Source organism: Monodon monoceros, unplaced genomic scaffold, assembly GCF_005190385.1.
Source record: "Monodon monoceros isolate NGI ecotype Baffin Bay Population unplaced genomic scaffold, NGI_Narwhal_1 Super_Scaffold_19, whole genome shotgun sequence".
NCBI classification, from domain to species: Eukaryota; Metazoa; Chordata; class Mammalia; order Artiodactyla; family Monodontidae; genus Monodon; species Monodon monoceros.
In genome coordinates, this window is record NW_021703775.1 from 53,083,095 (window position 1) to 53,104,431 (window position 21,337).

Consider the following 21,337-nt stretch of genomic DNA (forward strand, 5'->3'; position numbering starts at 1 on the left):
AGGTTGACTATGTCAGATATCTCATATAAGTGGACTCATACAGTATTTGTCCTTTGTGACTGCTTATTTCACTTAGCATAAAGTCCTCAAGGTTCACCTGCATTGCAGCATGCAAAATCACTTACTTTTATTAACATTCTCCATATTGAAGGCCTCAGACATTCGAATACCTGATTTGGCTACAGCATAAATTCTGCTTTCCTAATGTAAAAGAGAGATTTAAGCTGGATATTTAAAGCAAAGAAACAATTACTTTCAATACACATGTTTTTCATTTGTGCTTCATTTAATTGTCACCAGAGCACAGAATTATTATAAAACTGTCACCAGTGCCAACTAAAATATGCCACTGTGAACAGCACTGCAGAATTTTCTTCCATCCATTAGTCACTCCATTATTTATCTTTGTTCCCAAATTTTTGCTTGGTATTTTAAATTCTTTTGAACAGACAGGAAAAAAGTGAGAGAAAGCTTATTCACAATCACTGACTATTCATAAATACCACCATTAATATTCCACCACTTCAGAACATGGTCAAAAAAAAAAAAAAGGAAAACTCTGAATAGCTGTAACATGAAGCCAGAAACCATTTATTATCATTGACTAGACAAATATTATCTTTAATATTCTACCATTCTAGAATATGGTTAAAGAAAAAGAGAAAGCCAAAACTTGAAGTCAGAAAGCACACACAAAGTAACATTTAGTGCTATCACCTTCATATCTCAATGTACATTTCAATGAAGTAGAAGAAATACCTGAGATCAAATAATAAGTGAATTTGAGAACTGCAATGGAATTTATAGGATCTTGTTCCAAAAGTAGGTTGTTATTTTGCTTTCTCTTATTCTCTGAGAGAGATTTCTGAAATGGATACTGGAAGGCTATTGGCCCTGCCCCCTCTGAGAAAAGGGACTCTAGGTTGTTCCTAATGCACAGATCACCATGTCCTGAACTTTGTAACACACCTTGCCTGGACAGTTATCTGGATCGGGGCACAGTGGGCAACTAAGGCAGTCCTCTTTGGGACTGCGCTAGACAGGGGCCTGTGAGGCAATGGGCAGGAGATCTCTAACCATCTGAGACACTTTATTTCGAAGAGTGGCTGACTGAATGAATCACTCTCACAGCTTCTTTGAGAGTGTGATGGTGAGATACACAGAGAGAGACAAACAACAGAGTGGACAGAACAAAAAGACACATAAAAATAAGGCAGTAAGTGAGGCACTTACAAGCCATGAGAGAGCGAAGGAGAGTAGTTAGCAGTCATGAGAGAAGCAGACAGTCACTGTAGACAGGAGAGGACAAGCTGAGCCATGGGACCAGGGACAGTGGGTATCACCTGTTTTTCTAAGGAGTTGACCATCAGAGGTGCTCCTGAATCATTACATGCTGTCCTGCTAGAGTGACTACTGTATTTTGGAATGATATTCCAGTTCAATAAGAATGGGCTATGCCTTAAAGTAAACTCTTAAAAATCCTTAAACTCTCATAAATTGAGGTGACTAGAATGTACCTCTTTAACTTGAAACTTGAAAATACCCAACAAGCAGAAATAAAACCTCAAACTTGGCCAGTTTGCTAGAAGGCTTTTGCAAAGCGGTACTACTTTTTCAGGACTGGATAGTTTCAGAAGGCAAGAAGAGAAAAAGGCAAAAAAGTAGTAAAAATGGTTTGCCAAATAAAATGAAAGTGAACGTCTAACCTAAATCTCTGCCAATCTCAACATAATGAAAGAAGCAAAATTTCAACTCCTAACTGCCTAAAGGGTAACATAGTTGGAATTCCAGAGATTCACATGCCAATAATGTTCATTTTTTATGCTATCCAGAGTTTAGTAATAAACTGCAGGCGGTTTCACGTGGACTTTGCAATGAAATGTTCTTTTAAAAGTAAATAAGAGCAGATACATCTCAAGGTCTGAATTTATACTAGGAAAACACAGTTGCCTTCATTTGCTTAAAATTGCATTGGTCACTAAATAATAACAGAACATGACTCCGAAAACCAAAAAATCCCACAACCCAGATGATTCTCTGGAGGCCAAAGGTTAAATTATGTCAATATGTAAAGGAAAACTTCAATCTACAAAACAGATAATTTCACTTTGTTTCAAATATAGGAAGAATTTTTTTTAATCTAGAGATTCCTAAGAAGAATCACTCAATTAATGGGTTAATTATTATATTAATGGTCAGTGTTTCAATGGAAGAAATTTCAATCTATTCTAGGTATACAGGAAGATGCTTTTGGTTAAAGCAATGGATTTATAATTTCATGAAGAGTAAAATTAAATTTCTCTTAAAGCCAATCAAGTAAATACTTAAGTTCAGAACTTGATGACCAGTAAATGTCCTCATCCAGAATTTACCCACAAGTATTATACAGTTAGAGAGAGCCCTTCTTCCCCACCCCAATGTTTCCTTCCATGTGGAGGGAGCTCCAAAAATTGAACATTCCTGATCTCTAGCCAGTGATTCCTAGAAGGAGAAACCGGACATGCAAAGCCCAGCACCTTCCCCTCTCCTTTCTATTGAGAAGTAGCTGTGTGCAGGAAATAACCATTTGTTCTTTCTCTAGACTGTAAGCTTTAGAGAAGCTGGGCCTCACTGGAGGCAGCCTGTGGTGGCTGGTCAAGCGCTACCTGGGCCTGGGTGAATAAATCTAGCTTTTTCCCAGGTGCAGTACTTGCTCCTTTGCCCACCAATTCTCTAAAATCCGTTTTATCAGTAATAAAGGTAACATTTTGATCTTGCTTTGTCTTACCCTTCTCTTATTTCTCGACTGGTTCACGGGAAAGAGAAGGGGAAATTGAATTCTAAAAACTGGGAATTGTCAGAACAAAGCCGGACTGGAAAAGAAAGAAGAAGAAGTAGAGTAAAACCTGAAAATGAGCGTTGAGCAAAAACGAGTGTGTGTGCATTGCACACAACACATAATTTACCCAAGAGGGAAACCGGTGCAGGGGAGGAGTTGGAGGTTTCCCACAGGCCGCCTTCTTTGCTGAGTTGCAGGTTTCCTGGTCGTCTGAACACGGGGACTCCAGGGAGCCGTAGGAAAATAATCCATCATCACAACTAGTGTCCATAGTCTCTAAAATTTCTGTACTGACGCCATCAACTAGATCAAGATCTGTTTCCTGAGGTCTCAGTGGCCGGATCATGCTTATAGCATTTCTGTTTGTACCAAACATCCTGTCGGAACTTAACTGTGGCTGGCTTAGGTGTCTTTTGGCTAGAGCTACACTTAAGCTGAAAACATTAGGAACCCTTAATTTGGGAAGTGGCAGGCTTGAGGGCGGCACTAGTTCTGTGCCTTTTCCAGTGAGTGAGTTAGGATGCTTTGGACTCAAAGCTGGGGTCAGAATAGGGCTTGGGGTGTTGGCTTCACTCGATGAAGATGAATAATCCAGTCTCTGAGACTGAAATTTTTTATTCAGTTCGTCTGAGGAACTATCGTGCTCCTTTTTACTTGATTCATAATTTCCCTTTCCGAGAGGACTCCACTGTGCCTCCTGTTGCCAAGAATACAGTTTCTTGTGTTCTGGTCTCTTTATGCCAAAAGTCTCTTCTTCAAATATAAAACTGCTGTCATCAGAGGCTGTCAGATACGTCTCACTGCCCATTCTGCTACACTGGACCCCCTCCTCTGATGTGTGGCTCGAAAGGGTGGATGTATACCTGGACTTGGATCTTCCTTTGCCCCCGTCATCCTCATCGGAACTCCAGTCACTCCCAGGAGCCCCAGAATTCTGGGATATGCCACCATCCGTCACAAAGCTTGTCCTTGTTTTCTGATTCTGCTCTGAGACACAAGGCACTTGATGCAATGTTCTCTGACCTCGGTTGTTTTCTTGAATTTGGTTATCGACGGACTTTTCTGGTATTTCCATTTCTAGAAAAGCATACATTATATTGGCATGCTGCCTTTAATCATACAATCTTTTTGTATGTTTAGCTTTATATAACTACATTGTACAAACTGGAATTTCCACATGAGTCAAATTAATTTACATTATCCTTTTTTAGTCATATGCCTTTTTTAAACTCAAGTTTGAAAACTACAAGCTTTCTATAAAACACTGAGCCCTTACACTTCAATAGAATAATATCAAAATGAAACTGCTTTTTACAAAGAAACATGAAGGAAAAATAAAACTGACAATAGTCTAGGGCGAGATAATACAAGAAGCAAAATGAAAAATAAGGCAACACTGACTATCAAGGAAAGCAGCCACTAAAAAAATGAACATCATTAATTATATTTTAGAGGCAAAGACAATGACACCCTCTTTCTACTAAACTTCAAAATTATCATAAATAAATTAAAACATAATAAATATAAAGCTATAGTTTAAAAAAAATACTTTGTTCCCAAGCTTCACTACATGAAATATGCAAAACCGTAAGGAAAACATACACAAAGAAAAGCTTTATTCACTCTACTTTTGGTTTAATCATAAATACAAAATATGTCTTTACAATAAAAAATAACAGTCTTTAAAAATATCTTTAGATATGGCTTATTATTGTTTATAACATAATTAATAGAACGAACCATTGACTTTATAAACAGTGAACTAAAAATTTAGATTGAAGAATACAAAAGAAACTTTGAAAACATGAAAATATAGATAGGAGCTTCATAATTAAGGATACAGAGGCTGAACAAATAAACTCCACAATTTGGTATCAGGCAGTTTGTTAAATTTGCAAATGAGCAAGAACCGCACGCAGTACAGGCAACCTCAGCTGAACCGAGCTGTACTCAACTATTAGAAAGTGGGAAAAAAACTAAAATGACTTCTCAAAAAAGAAAAAAAAAATCCATGTAATGGCATGAAAACAAGTACCAAAGGAGCCTTCTGAATGGAAAAACATTATATGGTTTTCAGAGTTTCATAACCAAGCATAGAGACAGTTCTTAGGGCTATAATTTTTCTCCTTTGGAGGAAGGAAGCAGGAACTGAAAATAGAGAAGATACAAGTTCAAGTCTTTCAAAAATATTTGGGAAAAGTCATACTAGTGGTGGCAAAGCAGCAACCGCAAAATTAAGCAAAACTTAGAGGGGCTTTAAGACTAAAAGAAGGGTAGAAATCTGCACACAGGTCCAAAGTTTAAACATCTGGCAACTATTTTCCTCTTTGAGGCAATAAAGGGAAAATCAAAGCAGTTACTAAATTGTCACCTGGTGTTCTTTTTCTTTATAAGTTTGCTGTGTCACATTTAATTTCATATTGAATATTAGATAATATTTTTGTATTTTAAATAAATAATGAATAGAAAGTTCATACTTCTAAAACTCAGTTAAAACAAGTAGGTATGACTGTACATTTTAAAATTTTAACTATTACTGCTACCTATTGCAGGAAAAAGTATCAAGAAGGGAAAACCAGTTTTTCCTATAAATCATTGGCAGAGAGTCTCAAAAAACACACAAGATAACTAGATACACAGAGTTAAATGCTGTTTTGCTCTTTAGAAATAGTCTCATAAAACATCAAGTTGTCAGGAAAAAAGTAAGGAAAATTAAGCTATCTTTGCATTAATCTTAGCAAATCATTTTTCCTTTTTAAAAAAAATGTCAAAGTAAATTCCTCTAGTCCATAAATACCTTCTATGTCTTTTCCTTCAGTGAACTCAGGTTCTTTAGATGATATCTTGCTCGTTTCCTCAGATTTTACAACTTGAGGAGGACTCCTTGCTCGGGATAAAAAGCACCCAAAGGTCAGACTGCTCAGACGCTGGCCTTCTGTGAGCTTCGGTGTGGAGACAGTGGACAACTTCTTCCCTTGAACTTCTGCAAGATCATTAATCAAAATGAAGATCTGAATTTTTTATAACGATTTGTTAAACAGAGAACTAAAGCATATAAAAACGTGGACAAATCACTCCTTGTACCAGAAAAAAAGCCTGAAGTTCATCTTTATTTATGTATAGGAACAATGACCCCTCAATGTCTAGCATCACACGCCAGTGTTTAAAATCTGTTTATATATTCTGAATGCACAAACTATTTTTTAACTGCAAAGAGAAACATTTCTAATCCCTTTAAAAGTAGTTAGTTCTCAAACAAACAAACCAAAATCCAGATATAAACAACTAGGAAGTTATAGCTTCTTGCAATGTCAACTATTTGTAAATACCAATCAAGTACTGGTAAAATTTGATTGTTTGGTATTGCTACTAATAGTGAGAAAAAAGGGACTGAGGTCTTGGTTGCCAAGACAACCCAGGAAAATTTAGATGATCACTGGGGCAAATATCACATGATCACTGGAATAACTTTTGCTTATCTTAGTTTTTAGTGTGCTTCTCATAATAAAGCAGATGACGGGACTTGGTCTATGGTGACCACAGCATAGAGAGCCTTAATCACTTCCTTAGAGAACAAAAAGGGGAGGGGGCAGTCTCTAGATTGAGAATTTAGACAGCTAGGTGAGTGATTAATTGAGCACCTAATCATGGGTTTAATTCATCTTCTAGGAATTGTAACATTGCTGCTTGTAAGATCAAAAGCATGGAGATCCCAGTGATAGTAAGAAAAGTTTCCAAAGAAATTAAATTCTCAACTCTGGGAGAGCACCAAAGGGTTAAGTTAAATAGCAACTGATAATTGAGTATAGAAAAATACCTTTATATAGTGTATTCCTTCAGATGTATCTTTTAATATTTTCATGTTGCCATTGCTCACAGAACTAATTCATGATATTTTAGTAATCACATATATACATATATATTTTTAAAGTATTATATTATATCTACATATGTTGTGTCTGTTCTTCTCCAGTAAAGCCGAGGTTCCAAGGATCAATAATCCTTAGTCTCCAAGACTAAAAGGCTGCCAGTGAAGACTAGAATTGTAAGTTAAGAATTATCAGGGAAACAGTATTTGGTGAAGGGCTTAATACATCCAGTCTATTTCCAAGAGGGTGAACACCACAAGGACCTAAAACTTTAATTATAAACATGGAATTCTAGATCAACTATAGGAACACCTATTTTTTTCATCATATAGGTAGAGGAAATGTGTGATGTGTGATATAAGAAATAGATTTTGGTCTTCATCCATGGTTCCTGGCACACAGCTCCTAAAACCCTTGGAATGTCCTAAGAGCGATAAAAGTGTCTTTTGTTTTCATAACAAGCCCTTTTAAACACATCTGAGTATGTATTAATGAGGTGATTTCTGGAAAGCCCCTAGATGGCCTCAGGATGGGGCCTGGTTGCCAGGGGAACCAACCAAATCATAAGAGGGTTGGAAATTTCAGCCTCACCCTCCACCTCCTACCTCTGACTTCAGGTGAGGAAGAAAGGGGCTGGAGGTTGAATTAATCACCAAGGGCCAATTATTTCATCAATCATGCATGCCTACATAGTGAAACCTCCAGAAAAACTCAAAAGGATGGGGTTCAGGATGCTCCAAGTTGGTGAACATGTGGAGGTGCTGGGAAGGAGGTATACTTAGTGAGAGCCTGGAAGCTCTGTGCCCCTTCTCCCGTATCTTGCCCTATGCATCTCTTCCATCTGGCTGTTCCTGAGTTACATCCTTTGTAATAAACCAGTAATCTAGGAAGTGGACTGTCTGACTGAGTTCTGTGAGCCTCTCTAGCAAATTATTGAACCCAAGGAAGGGATCTTGGGAACCCTGGATTTACAGTCTGTTGGACAGAAGCAGGGATGCCACCCTGTACTTGTGACTCTGTCCGAAGTGTGTGTTTGTGTGTGTATTCAGTGCCTGCTCGGAGGTGCTGGTGGGTAGTTTTGTGGGAGTGAGGGATCTGGTGCTATCCAAGTAGATAAGTCAGAATTGAGTTAAATTTATAGGACATCCAGTCGGTGTCTGTTGAGAATTGGAGAATTGCTTGGTGTGGGAAAAACGTCCACACATCTCATGTCAGAAATATTAAGAGAGGGAAAACAGGAGTTTTGTCCCTTAACAAAAGGACAGCAATAGGTACTAACATGCAGTAGACAAAGTGCTTTCACATGTCCTATAATCAACAACCCCCCATGAAACCAGTAAGACACTATTACAGTCACCATTTTACTGACGTAAAAAAAAAAAAAATTGGAGATATAAACACAGCTATTAAATTGTAGGGCATTAAAGTTGACTTTAAAGTCCAGGTTCTTTCTACCATGCCAGTATTTTTCCAATGCATTCTAGGAAACCCCACGGCTTTATGGAAATGTTGCAGAGGATGCAAGAAATGAAAGAAGAGTCATGGGTGAGACCAAGTCTGCAGAACTCTGGACCCATCACCCAGTACAGGTTTTTTACCTATTTTATCCCTTGAGATTCTATAGGAAAAAAAAAAATTGTTTAAAAAGGGTTCTGCTGCTAAATAAAAGTTTAAAAAGCACTATACCAGGCCATGGGTCTAATAAGCACAGGCTATCCATACACTCTGCTGACTTACCTCCTCTTCAGCTCAATGTGCACTTGAGTGGCTATCATACGAATAGCATATTAAGTGAATCTCTATCATTAACTCTACCACCCATCCTTTGGCTTTAACGTTAAAAAGAAAGGAAATAGCCCTAAGCATTAGAAAATACAAAGTGTTTATTCGCATTATAAAATTCTGCTCAAAATATTCAGGTTGTAAGAATTTCAATCACCATTGAGCACAATGCTACAAAATGAAAATAGAAAATAACAAGGCTGATTTTTTTAAAAGTAAACATACCTGAAATTAAACATTCAAATTACCCCCTTTGGGTTATTCACTACTGTCTAGCTGTGCTAATATGGACATGTGGCTATTTAAATTTAAATGAATTCAAATTAGATAAAATGTAAAATTCAGTTCCTTAGCTGTGCAAGTCATATTACAAGCGCTCAATAGTAAAATTCTAGCAAATAAATCCAACTAGGCTATCTTAGTCAAAGTGAACATACCTTGTAATTTTGACTGTATTGTTCTTATCTCCTCGGTTTGGTTTTGGTTGATCAAACGAAGATTCTGATTCTCCAATTCCAGCTAAAAGAACATAATGGTTTTCTTTTATACAGGGATAACATTTCTAAAATGTACTAGTAAATTATAACATTTAGAAAATGTTAATATCTAATTAAACACAAGCAAAATACAAAAGAAATAAGTAAATATCAGATGAGTTTATCAGCACAGATTGTCAGCCTAGATAATTATGGCTTTAATATTTGTTTCCAGAGCTAAAAGTTTTAAATGTTTTTCACCCCTATGTCTTTTCCACTGTAAAGTTATTTTAAACCAAATTATTTTGGCATTTAATCTGCCATATAAACTAAATAATGTGTACTTCTCAGATACTGAATATATTAATTTTATGAGATATGCACATATATTCTCTAATTATTTAAAGTTAACTAATTAGAACTAGTCAACTAATTAGAATGAGGCTACTTAACACTGATTACCATGGGTCTATCAATATTTTTAATTTTAAAATTACATTAGTCATTAAAGTGAAAGCTACCTATCTCACGTTTGCCAAAAGCCAGCAGCACCACCAACTGATCAGAATTTTGTTTCATTCAGGTATTCTGATGACTTATCTATTCAAAAGAAGTAAAAGGTAAAGAAAAGACAAATATGGCAATAAATACCTCATTCAACTTAACTGTTACCCATTCTTTGATCTTAGCTGCTTTCTCTTCTATTATTTTAGCTTCTTGAATCCTTATTTGTTTCTGAAATAACATTAGCAGTTTGTTTAGTTCAAACAGAAGCTCACTGGTCTGGAAATCTTACAGTCATAGACATAAAAGGTAAGTCCACTTAAAACCTGTTTCCAAGTTAAGACGTCTGCCTTTAAATTACCAAACATAGGAAAAAATAAGAATGGCTGTCCAGCAGAACAATAATAAAAGCGTACATAAATATTTCTAGCTTTAACATCTGCTATTCCCTTTCTCTGAAAGATCATATACCAAAATCAATCCACTGAATTTATCCACAAAATAAACCATTTCTGGAAATAGTCTAAGTTTAGAACAGTGGAATAGAGTTCAACCAGGTTGGGGAGAGGAGAATCAGAATCTCCTCTGGAGAATGGCTTATTTTCCCCTCAAGTGCTAGTTTTAGAAGGTCCAGAAAAAATAGAGATTGAGAAACTCTAGCTCACATCCACCAAATTTTAAATCTGGTTATGGTCACAAAACTACTGAGAGCGTGACTATCATATAAATCCCAGTGGGTGGAGGCTGAAAGCCACTGACCTAAAGGAACACTGACGCCAGAGAAATGAAAAAAATGATTAAACATTGAACAGTTCTATAGTGGTCATGTTTAAATGACACTAAATGACCTTTTAAGTAAATAACCCTAGTGCAATTTTTTTCCTAAAAATTAAAAAAAAATAAACTAAATACTATACTTGATCTCAATGAAGTGGTTTAAAAACAGTATACACATTTCTAAGCAGAAGGATTAGAGTCAAATCAAACACATGTTTAAAATTTAACCTTCTATAAACATTTCCAACACCCTAACAATCTAAAGCAAAAATTTATTGGAAACATTTTACAGACATAAATACCTGCTGATAACCAAGTGTTTCCAACTTAAGGAGTATTGTCACATCCAAAAAGTGGTAGATACTGCCTTGGAATCACCCCGGATTTAAAGTGAATGTATTTAACTTGCACCTTTCACCAGTAATGTGATGTAGTCCTAGGGGGTCACCAAGTAAGATTTCTGATCAAAATTTAGAAATTTTGACTCTCTTTTTAATCTTTGCGATTATGCATAAATGAATGCACATATTTAGGACTCTTTGATGATCAAATTCTTCCTAACCTGCTCCTCAAGTTGCAGTTCCAAGTTTTGAATGATGTCATCTTTTTCCTGTATTAGGGTTTCCAGATCTTGACACTTTTTATACAACCTCGTCTCTGATTCACTGGTTTGAATATTAGCTGCTTTTAATTTTTCTTCCATAACTTGTACCTAAATTCAGAGGATAAAATATTAAAACTATGCACGTACTTAATTTATCATAATATTAAATTCAGAATTTTACTTTAACATTAAATCCCTAAAAGGTATCGTCATAAAAGGAAAACATTGAACAGCAAGTTTTAATGTATTTAACAATTATAAAGTCTGAAGGCTATTTTGCTAAGTGATGTTACCCCTGAGGTGCCTGAGGGTACATGAAAGATTCTCATAATATTGCTATCATGTAAAGAAATGCACATGTTAACTAGATCAATGATAATATGCAAAGTATTTCATGTGAGCATAGAATTAGAAAGCTTCCAGCTCTCATTTTTTCATATTTTATAAAAAAGTAAGAATATCAAGTACAGACATTGAGTGGTAAGATAAGACTCAGACTGGATGACCTAGTATAATAACACATCTTGGGGAAAAAAACTGAACTTAGCTGAAAAAGGTACACATATACAACAGAAAGCAAAAGTAAAACAAAAGAACCTTAAAGGGACTTCCCTGGTGGTGCAGTGGTTAAGAATCTGCCTTCCAATGCAGGGGATGCTGGTTCAATCCCTGGTCGGGGAACTAAGATCCCACATGCCATGGGGCAACTGAGCCTGCGCACTGCAACTACTGAGCCCGCACGCTCTGGAGCCCATGTGCCACAAATAGAGAGGCCACGCACTGCAACTACTGAGCCCACGTGCTCTGGAGCCCACACGCCACAACTAGAGAGAAGCCCGCTCTCCACAATGAAGAACCCAAGCGCCGCAGGGAAGATCCCGCGTGCCACAACTAAGACCCGCAGCCAAATAAATAAATAAATATTAAAAACAAACCAAAAAAGAACCTTAAAACCCCAATGATGAAATCATAGAGAGTAAAAAAGTATGATAGTCAAGATATAGGTAGGAGAGTACATTCCGTGAGGGTTTATTGATTCAATACTTCAACAAATATTCAATGAACACCTGCCAAGTGCCAGGTTTATACCAGGTCCTGGGAAGACATCAGTGAATAAAGCAGACCCCCAAATCTCTACCTGCATAGAAATTACATTCTAGTGGGTAAGAGAGATCACAAATATTGTAATGACTAAAAATCACACAGTTTGTTACAGATGGCAATAAGGGTAACAGGAAAAATAAAGCAAGATAAAATAGATCGCTGTACGGCTAGGGGTTGTGGTGCCTCAATTTTAATATCTAAGATATACTGGCTCTGCTTGGATCTTCTGCAAAACACATTTGGGCATATGAAATGTTTGAAGAGATATGTGTGATGTTAATGTTAGTAAGAAAGAAAATAAAGTACTGGGCACTGTATACAATATTAAAACTTTTATTCTATATACTCCAAATAGGTAAGAATGTAATCTTATGTTTTAGATTTAGTAATGTTTTAGATTATAGGGGGCAAAGAAGAAAAATATGTAAAGGCATTTGAGAAATTAAAGATGATAGGTAAGATGAAAAGTGAAAAGTCTTATAAAACATCTCTGAAAAATCAAAAAGGAACTTACTTAAAGCTCAAAAATACTTGATTAATGAGGGTTTCTAGAAGGAGGGTGTTAAGGTTAGTTTGGTTTTGTTTTTTTAACTATGAATACAAAGTTTCATCTGTGGGTTCACTGTATAAATGTAAATTTAACTCAAATGCCAAAACTGTCCTATTTAAATACCACCCACATGGCTGGAAGCTATGAAAATAAAAGCAGATCCAAAAAATAGAAGAAAAAATATATTCTACTATCCAAATGATAATTTTAAGTTATTTTAAGATTTAGATTTTTAAACATAATATAGCAGGCTTTCTGAAGGAACTTCAGACCAAGAGGTCAAGGACAAAGGCCTATATCAGAGATGCTGTCATGAAAAAAGCCAGAGCAGGACAGAGAGCTGGACAGCAAATACCAAAGGTCAGTCTTAAAATGGTACAGCCAGTTCCATGCAGGGTATTCTGTAGCTGTGGAAGCAGGGAAAGAAGAGCAGAGACCAAGTGCAAAATGGTAGTCCTCCATCAAGGAGGGAGTAATACATCATAATACTCCAGAAAGACAAAATTAATAAAAATAAATATTACCGGACCTACATCGACAGTCTCCTTTTATTAAACTGGAGCAAGCCACCCTATGGACATTGGGCTACCACATAAAATTGTCCTATTATTGCTTAGAAAAGGCCTATGGTCCTGGAAAACTATTTTTCCAGGACCTTCTTCTTCCCTGAAAAACACATTCAACTTGAAAGGTGTTCTCATTTTACGAATGAATGCTAGAGTCAGAGCTCCTTGGCTGCACCTTTGCCTTGTGCAACTGTTTCATTCGACTATTACTTTTAGATAAACAACTTTCCTGGGCAAGAAAAACATTGACAAAGGTGGCAACATCCCTACAGGAGAGAGATCACAAAGCAGTTACAGGCAACCTTCTTCCAGCTGGCCCTGTTAGGACCAAGTTCCACAGGATTCACCAGCCTTCCTTGGCAATTAGTATGAATAAGAAATCTGCAGAAAAGTTAAGAGGCCTACAGAAAAACTAAGCAGCCTTTAAAAATATCTTACCACAAGTACACAGAACATAGGTCAGATCTTTTACCATTTATTTAACTTGAATTATACAATTTTAACGACTCGGAGACTGGCCAGTAACACACACCTATGAATTCAAATTAGTTGTTGGATAAACTCTTGCAGTTACCAATATGTGGATATCCTCTAGTGAGGAATGTTTTGTACTTTCAGGCTACCTTTCTCCTTTACTTCCAGGAGAGCCTCTGGTTGCATCTACCTACCCCCTCAGCACACTGCTCAGCTATTTCCTGAAAGTCTTGTTGATTCTGAGCTTTTGTGCAATGAAGGGTTAATTCAGCAGACTTGGGGTGCTCAAACCCTGTACATTCCAAAGAACTAGCCTTTGACTGTCTGCTGGGAAATAACCTCTGAGCCCCTGGAATATTCTGCCTGATAAGACTGTCTTTATATAGCTGATACACTGGGCCACACCAGATAGTTTATGCTAACAGTGTGACTTATACTGAATACCTTTTTTGTTTACTTACCTGGGTCATGGGCCACATTGTATCAAGTTTGACCTCTGGGGGGGTTGGAAGTTGAGTAGCTAAGGTGGGTTATGCATGCATTTCGTGCTTATAAGACTGACCCTTCCCCACCCCGCCCACCAATAAAAATCCTGGACACCTAGGCTCGGATGAACAACCTTGGTTGGCAATACTTCATATGTGTTGTCCCACATCACTGATGGGAGAATCAAGTGCATTCCTGTGCAATTCCACTGTGAGAGGACAAGTGGAAGCTTGTACCTGGTGTCTCCTGGACTCTGCCCTATGTGTATTTTTCCTTTGCTGATGTTAATCTGTATGCTTTCACTGTAATAAACCATAACCATGAGTATAACAGCTTTTCAGGATTTCATGAGTCTTTCTGGTGAATCATCAAACCTGAGGGTAGTCTTGGGGACCCTGACACAACTTCCAATGCTATTTTCCATTTTCTTGTCTATCCTGGAGAAAGCAGAAACTGCAAATATTTTCCGCATTGTAACTAACCATATCAATATTTCCTTCTTCTCATTTCTAACTTCATCCCTCCCTCCCCCACTACGGGTAATCAAGATGTGACTATATTTCTGAGTGGGGGGTGTAAGTTTCTATTCCTGTATAAGTATCGCAGTGACATGACAAAGATACTTAATCATTCCAAAATACAATGATGAAACTGTTAAGAGTATTCTGAATCCCAGACCATCTTCCAGTTAATTAAAATTTATTGCAAATTAATTAATCATTCTAATCATATTTTAAACATAGTTATTTCAGCATAGTGCTCCAAAATTTATGCAGTAAGGCCAGGCCCATTCTCACTGAAGGTGAAAGGGAACATCACTGGATAAAGTAGGTTTCCACGTAATGAAGCAAATCATTACACGGTCTTGGATGTTAGGATGACTGAGTAGTTATCATTTACTAAGAACCAAAAATAACCTGGATACTAAGAACCAACTTTATAAAAGGCAGATAAGTCCACATATTAGAATGGTCAGAAGGAAATTTAAATCCAACTCCTACCAAGCCTGAATCAAATACACGCAAGCGACTGAGTCCAGAAGGACAGAATTGAAAAGACAAACTCCTAAGGGGAAATTATCTAGCCCTCTTTGGTTAGCATAAATTAGTGTATTAGATTGTATTATATACCTAACTAATCAGATACTTGAGAAGGAATCCTGTTTATCAGTGTCTCCCAAATGTGCTATTTGCTGCTTTTCTGCCTCACAAGAGTTCTCATAAGTAGTACTGGGTTGAACTGCACATACTGCTTTCAAAATTTGTGAACAATAACAACAAAGATGTACTACAGCATCAAGTAAAAAGACTGCCAAGATTTCTCTGGAAGAATGTTTAATTCTTTTTTCTATCAGCAACTTATTTAGTGATTATGCAAGTGATGCCCACACATTAATAAACAAGGAGAAAAATGTACAATGCTAAAGTGTAGAGCTGAGCTGTTTCAGCTGACTACTGCTTTTAGTGGTGAAACATTCTTTCTAGGTTAGTATAAATACAGTTTAAGTCTTAGGATATGGCTCAATGACAAAGGATAAATTATGAATTTAAGCAACATGAACAGCAGATAGGCCATAGTCCCATGGAAACTGTTAAAGACAGTGAAGGATTCAGTTACTCTAAGTTAATAATATTTACTTAGTCTTGCAAAGGCAAAAAAAAAAAAAGTAATATAGTCAGTACATTAGAATTCATCTGCTCTGTTTATATTTCCTGTTAACTTTTAGATTCATTATGACATATTTAAGAAAAAATTCTTCTGAAGCATAACAAAAATAGGTACTGTATAAATTTAAAGTGTATGACAAAAAGAAATATCTACAGATTATAAAGAAACTCTGGGAGATCTTCAATTCTCACTCTTTTGGGGGGGTGTTGATTTAAGGCAGTATATCTAAAATAACCAATCATTGTATAATTTTGCTTAAAAATGTGGCACATAGAATTAAATAACTTTATATTTGATATCCTCAAAGGACAACTTCAAATAAGATATTCTTCCTGTTAGCTTACTGAGATCAGTGGTTGGGCCCTGACGGCTACAAACTGCCACGGTTTGCTTCCCTTGAGTTGAGAATGGGGATTCCTTTTTTCTTTCAAGATCCAGTGAACCAAAGGGGTAAAAAGAATGAAAATCACAAATTAAAAAGTTCTTCATTTAGTTTAATTTTCAGAGCTAAATAAATTTGCTGCATATATGAATTTAGACTTTTAACTTAAGGCAAAACAAAACCATCTTCAATTTCCTTCTTTTTTTTTTTTTCCTATAATACGAGCAGTTAAAGGAGAAAAAGGGAAGGGAAGGGAAAGGAAAAGAAAGCTAGGAAAGAATAGACAGAGAAACGTATAGAGACAGCCATGGGTACAGAGATAAAGAGAGATGTCACCAGGAAAGGCCAAAGTCAGAAAGGGAAAGAAAGGGAAGGAGACATGAAAGTCAGAGAGGTCAACAAAATGACAAACGTATGCTGCAAAAGGCTGAAGGCTGAATAGGGACGCACATATATGGCCCACCACAGAAAAAGACATTTGGTGTAGAGTGACAGAGAGTGATATAAACACAAGAGTCTTTCTTTTAGAATGTAAGTGACCTTTAATGACTTTACTGTTAATTATTGGCTTTTCATAGATATATGTAGAGTAATTACTATTTGGTCCCATCAACTAAAGAATATAAAATACAAAAAAACCAAGCAGGGCTTCCCTGGTGGCGCAGTGGTTGAGAGTCCTCCTGCTGATGCAGGGGACACGGGTTCGTGCCCCGGTCCGGGAAGATCCCACATGCCGTGGAGCGGCTGGGCCCGTGAGCCATGGCCGCTGGGCCTGCGCGTCCGGAGCCTGTGCTCCGCAACGGGAGAGGCCACAACAGTGAGAGGCCCGCGTACTGCCAAAAAAAAAACAAAAAAAACAAGCAAATCATACATCCTTACCATTACTACTAGTACTTGTATCAAAATCTACATTTGAGGTTTTAAAAAATTATTGGTAATTTTTCGGTGGGGTGATGGTACTGTAGCTATGATTTTTAAGTCTTTGTTTGTAGATGAGTTGCTGAAATACTGTTGGGTGGAATGATATAATATCTGGGACTTGTTTCAAAATAACCTAGTGTGGGGGTAGGGAAGAAGTGGGTGGAGGTATATACTAGCTGTGCATCAACTAACTGCTGAAGGTGATGACAGGGCTTCATTATACTATGTTCTCTGCTCCTGTAGTGGTTGAAATTTTGCATAATAAAGTTTTAAGATTTTATCTTCAAGTATAATTAAAGAAAATTAAGGATTAGGTTAAATTGGGTTAACTTAGTCAAGCCACTAAAACAATCTACGGAGTAAAATTAAATCTTTTAGGTGAAAACAAGATTTGGTAATACTCAAACTGAAGGAAGAAACATGACAAACTTAGAGCAAGTATAAGAAATTGAAGATACACTCCTTGGAAGAAATAATTTTGTATTTAAGACTTCTGAAATTCTTGACTTGACTGAATCTGACAGAGATCTTTTCATAAAATGTGAAATTATCAATTTAGGCTCCTTAGACAAACTTTAAGGCTGGTGGGCTCATCCAAACCGCTCATTTTACTGTTGTCAAGGCCCAGAAAGGGTTAAGTGATTTATCAAAAGATTATTTTTTAAAGTAAAAGTAGTACCAAAATCAAAAACTAGAAAGTATGAATATACAGAATAAAAAAACCAATCATCCATAATTCCACAAACACAAATTTTTTTTTGTTGTTGTTAAATAAAACAAAAATATAAATGTTAAATATAACATCATGTTAAATATAAAAATCTGTAAATATTATTCCTAATATAAATAAGCATTTTTCCATATTTGCATATATTCTTCGTAATAGTTTTTTGTTTTTTTGCTGTACGCGGGCCTCTCACTATTGTGGCCTCTCCCATTGTGGAGCACAGGCTCCGGAGGCGCAGGCTCAGCGGCCATGGCTCACGGGCCCAGCCGCTCCGCAGCATGTGGGATCTTCTCGGACCAGGGCACGAACCTGTGTCCCCTGCATTGGTAGGCGGACTCTCAACCACTGCGCCACCAGGGAAGCCCGTAATAGTTATTTTTAATTGTTGTTTAATATTTCATGGAATAGATACAGTTCTCTAATTCATTCTCCTACAAAATGGCATTCATATTATCTCCAACTCTTTATTACTATAAATAAAGCTGCCATGAACATATTTATACATAAACTGTCATTATGGTTAGGCATAACCATAAAAGTCATATTTGATTTTTTTCATAAGTAAGATAAAACTTCCAAATAGAAGCATTTTTGTCCTTTTGAAAATTTATTAAGGGACAAAACAAAGTTAGATTCTCCATTTTCTCTATGGAACCAGCTCATGAACAGTAAAAATGATAAAATGAGGAGGACAGCTGAAGACTATTTTCAGGATTGTTTTGGGCAAAACAATGTTCATACTGGTAGAGGCAGAAAACAATTTTTTAACTAAAACTATACCCTACCTGTTGAAAAGCTTTTTCTGCTTGACGTTCAGCATCAATAACTTGTCTCTCCAGCTGCTGCATCTGAAAAGTGAGAAAAGATATAAAAAATAGAAAAATTCATATTTCCCTTTTGGAATTCTTTAAGAACATTTAAAGTACTTCAGTGAATATGATTTCATACAATTTAGCACATTAAAAGCTCTTTCAGGGTATATTTAAAAATGGATCAAACTAAATACCAAAGGTTTGATACTTTTAATACAATGTAATATATACTACATGAGTATTCATCAATAGAATTTTCTTCATTGGACTATATGTTAGAAATCACTGGTTAGCACATATTGAGAACAATAAATTAAATCTAAGAGAATAGTAAGACCTCAAATGTCATATTTGATTTGTTGATCAAAAATAGACATTTCTCCAAAGAAGATATACAGATTGCCAACAAACACATGAAAGAATGCTCAACATCATTAATCATTAGAGAAGCGCAAATCAAAACTACAATGAGATATCATCTCACACCAGTCAGATGATGGCCATCATCAAAAAATCTACAAACAATAAATGCTGGAGAGGGTGTGGAAAAAATGGAACACTCTTGCTGGGAATATAAATTGATACAGCCACTATGGAGAACAGTACGGAGGTTCCTTAAAAAACTAAAAATAGGGCTTCCCTGGTGGCACAGTGGTTGAAAGTCCGCCTGCCGATGCAGGGAACACGGGTTCGTGCCCCGGTCTGGGAAGATCCCACATGCCGTGGAGCGGCTGGGCCCGTGAGCCATGGCCGCTGAGCCTGCGCATCCGGAGCCTGTGCTCCGCAATGGGAGAGGCCACAACAGTGAGAGGCCCGCGTACCGCAAAGGAAAAAAACTAACTAAAAACACAACTACCATACGACCCAACAATCCCACTACTGGGCATATACTCTGAGAAAACCATAATTCAAAACGAGTCATGTACCACAATGTTCATTGCAGCTCTATTTACAATAGCCAGGACATGGAAGCAACCTAAGTGCCCATCGACAGACAAATGGATAAAGATGTGGCACATATATACAATGGAATATTACTCAGCCATAAAAAGAAACGAAATTGAGTTATCTGTAGTGAAGTGGATAGACCTAGAGTCCGTCATACAGAGTAAAGTAAGTCAGAAAGAGAAAAACAAATACCGTATGTTAACACATATATATGGAATCTAAAAAAAGGTCATGAAGAACCTAGGCGCAGGATGGGAATAAAGATGCAGACCTACTAGAGAATGGACTTGAGGACATGGGGAGGGGGAAGGGTAAGCTGGGACAAAGTGAGAGAGTGGCATGGACATATATACACTACCAAATGTAAAACCGATAGTTAGTGGGAAGCAGCCGCATAGCACAGGGAGATCAGCTCGGTGCTTTGTGACCACCTAGAGGGGTGGGATAGGGAGGGTGGGAGGGAGGGAGACACAAGAGGGAAGAGATATGGGGATATATGTATATGTATACCTGATTCACTTTGTTATAAAGCAGAAACTAACACACCATTGTAAAGCAATTATACTCCAATAAAGATGCTAAAAAACAAATTCCCAATGAGCAGGGGAGGGATAAATTAGGAATTTGGGAGTAACATATAAACATTCCTATATATAAAATAAACAACAAGGACCTACTGTATAGCACAGGGAACTACACTCGATATTTTGTAATAACCTATATGGGAAAAGAAATCTGAAAAAGAATATATATATGGAATCACTTTGCTGTACACCTGAAACTAACACAACATTGTAAATCAACTACACTTCAATAAAAAATAAATAATAAAAAATTTTAAAACGAAGAAAAGAGCTTCCCTGGTGGCACAGTGGTTGAGAGTCCGCCTGCCAATGCAGGGGACATGGGTTCGTGCCGTGGTCCGGGAAGATCCCACATGCTGCGGAGCTGCTGGGCCCGTGAGCCATGGCCGCTGAGCCTGCGCGTCCGGAGTCTGTGCTCCACAGCGGGAGAGGTCACAACAGTGAGAGCCCCGCGTACCGCAAAAAAAAAAAAAAAAAAAAAGATACATTGACACAGGCTTAATATAGAAAAAAAAAGTCCCAGTGATATCAGAAAGTGTTGTATTCTCATAAGCTCCATAGGCGGTATGTTTATGTCACAACTGAGGAGTTTTAATTCTTACAGATCATGATGGAAAGAAGATACTCTGATTAAACACACACGTCCACAAAAGCATACAGCACAGAGAATGGAAAAATATCTGGGTATTTTTTTAAAGTTCTGTGGAGAAGAGAAAGTTTGGAGATTTTAGAGGGTGGGGAATTAAAAAAAGTTTGGAGAGTTAAATAGTAAAATGAATATTATAAGTAAAATAAACAAAAGTATTAAATAGGACCCAATGCAGTTAACATCATACACAACCAGGATGTAAAACTAAATTTTTTGCTGAGTATTGAAGCCTGGTCAACACTAGAGCCGTCTGTGGCTCAGTCTGTGGCTCAGACTCTATCAATTTTATTGTTGGCTGATATTCCCAGAAGCCCTGAACTTCCAGAACATCTCAAACTCACAGCACCCTGGGTACCACCCCCATAGCCGACACTCCAGACCTGTCCCCTTCTTGAAAACCACAGAGAAGCGGCCTCCTGCAGCTACAACGGCCCAGCAGGGAGCTGCCCTCTCTGGACTGCCTGGGTGACAGGGACCCCAACTGAGGTGTGCTCTGTTCTCAATGCCTGAAAGATGGTTTCTGTTATGAGTGTACTGTATCATTTTTTAAGGGTACATTGGTTGGGAGAATTTGCTGTTTTGATAACTATGTTTGGGCCAATTACCATTCGACACAGATAAAACACAAGACCATGA

At 37.2% G+C, this 21,337-nt stretch overlaps 1 protein-coding gene across 8 annotated transcripts in view; it reads right to left on the reverse strand.

Moving 5' to 3' along the window:
• The window catches only part of PLEKHH2 (pleckstrin homology, MyTH4 and FERM domain containing H2), a 112,478-nt gene that overhangs the window by 55,644 nt on the left and 35,497 nt on the right, over positions 1-21,337 (reverse strand). For 6 of the 8 annotated variants that reach the window (XR_003794962.1, XM_029232400.1, XM_029232399.1 and 3 more), the window contains exons 3-9: positions 18,494-18,556; positions 10,789-10,938; positions 9,597-9,680; positions 8,907-8,988; positions 5,616-5,801; positions 2,946-3,895; positions 126-201 (exon numbers count right to left, since the gene is read on the reverse strand). Coding sequence is in view for 7 of the 8 variants with exons in the window: in XM_029232400.1 (XP_029088233.1) it covers positions 126-201; positions 2,946-3,895; positions 5,616-5,801; positions 8,907-8,988; positions 9,597-9,680; positions 10,789-10,938; positions 18,494-18,556 (1,591 nt within the window). In the remaining variant the exon portion in view is untranslated. Of the gene's footprint in view, positions 1-125; positions 202-2,945; positions 3,896-5,615; positions 5,802-8,906; positions 8,989-9,466; positions 9,546-9,596; positions 9,681-10,528; positions 10,663-10,788; positions 10,939-18,493; positions 18,557-21,337 lie in introns of those variants that run through there. The other 2 variants (XM_029232402.1, XM_029232401.1) reach the window with 2 other exon arrangements.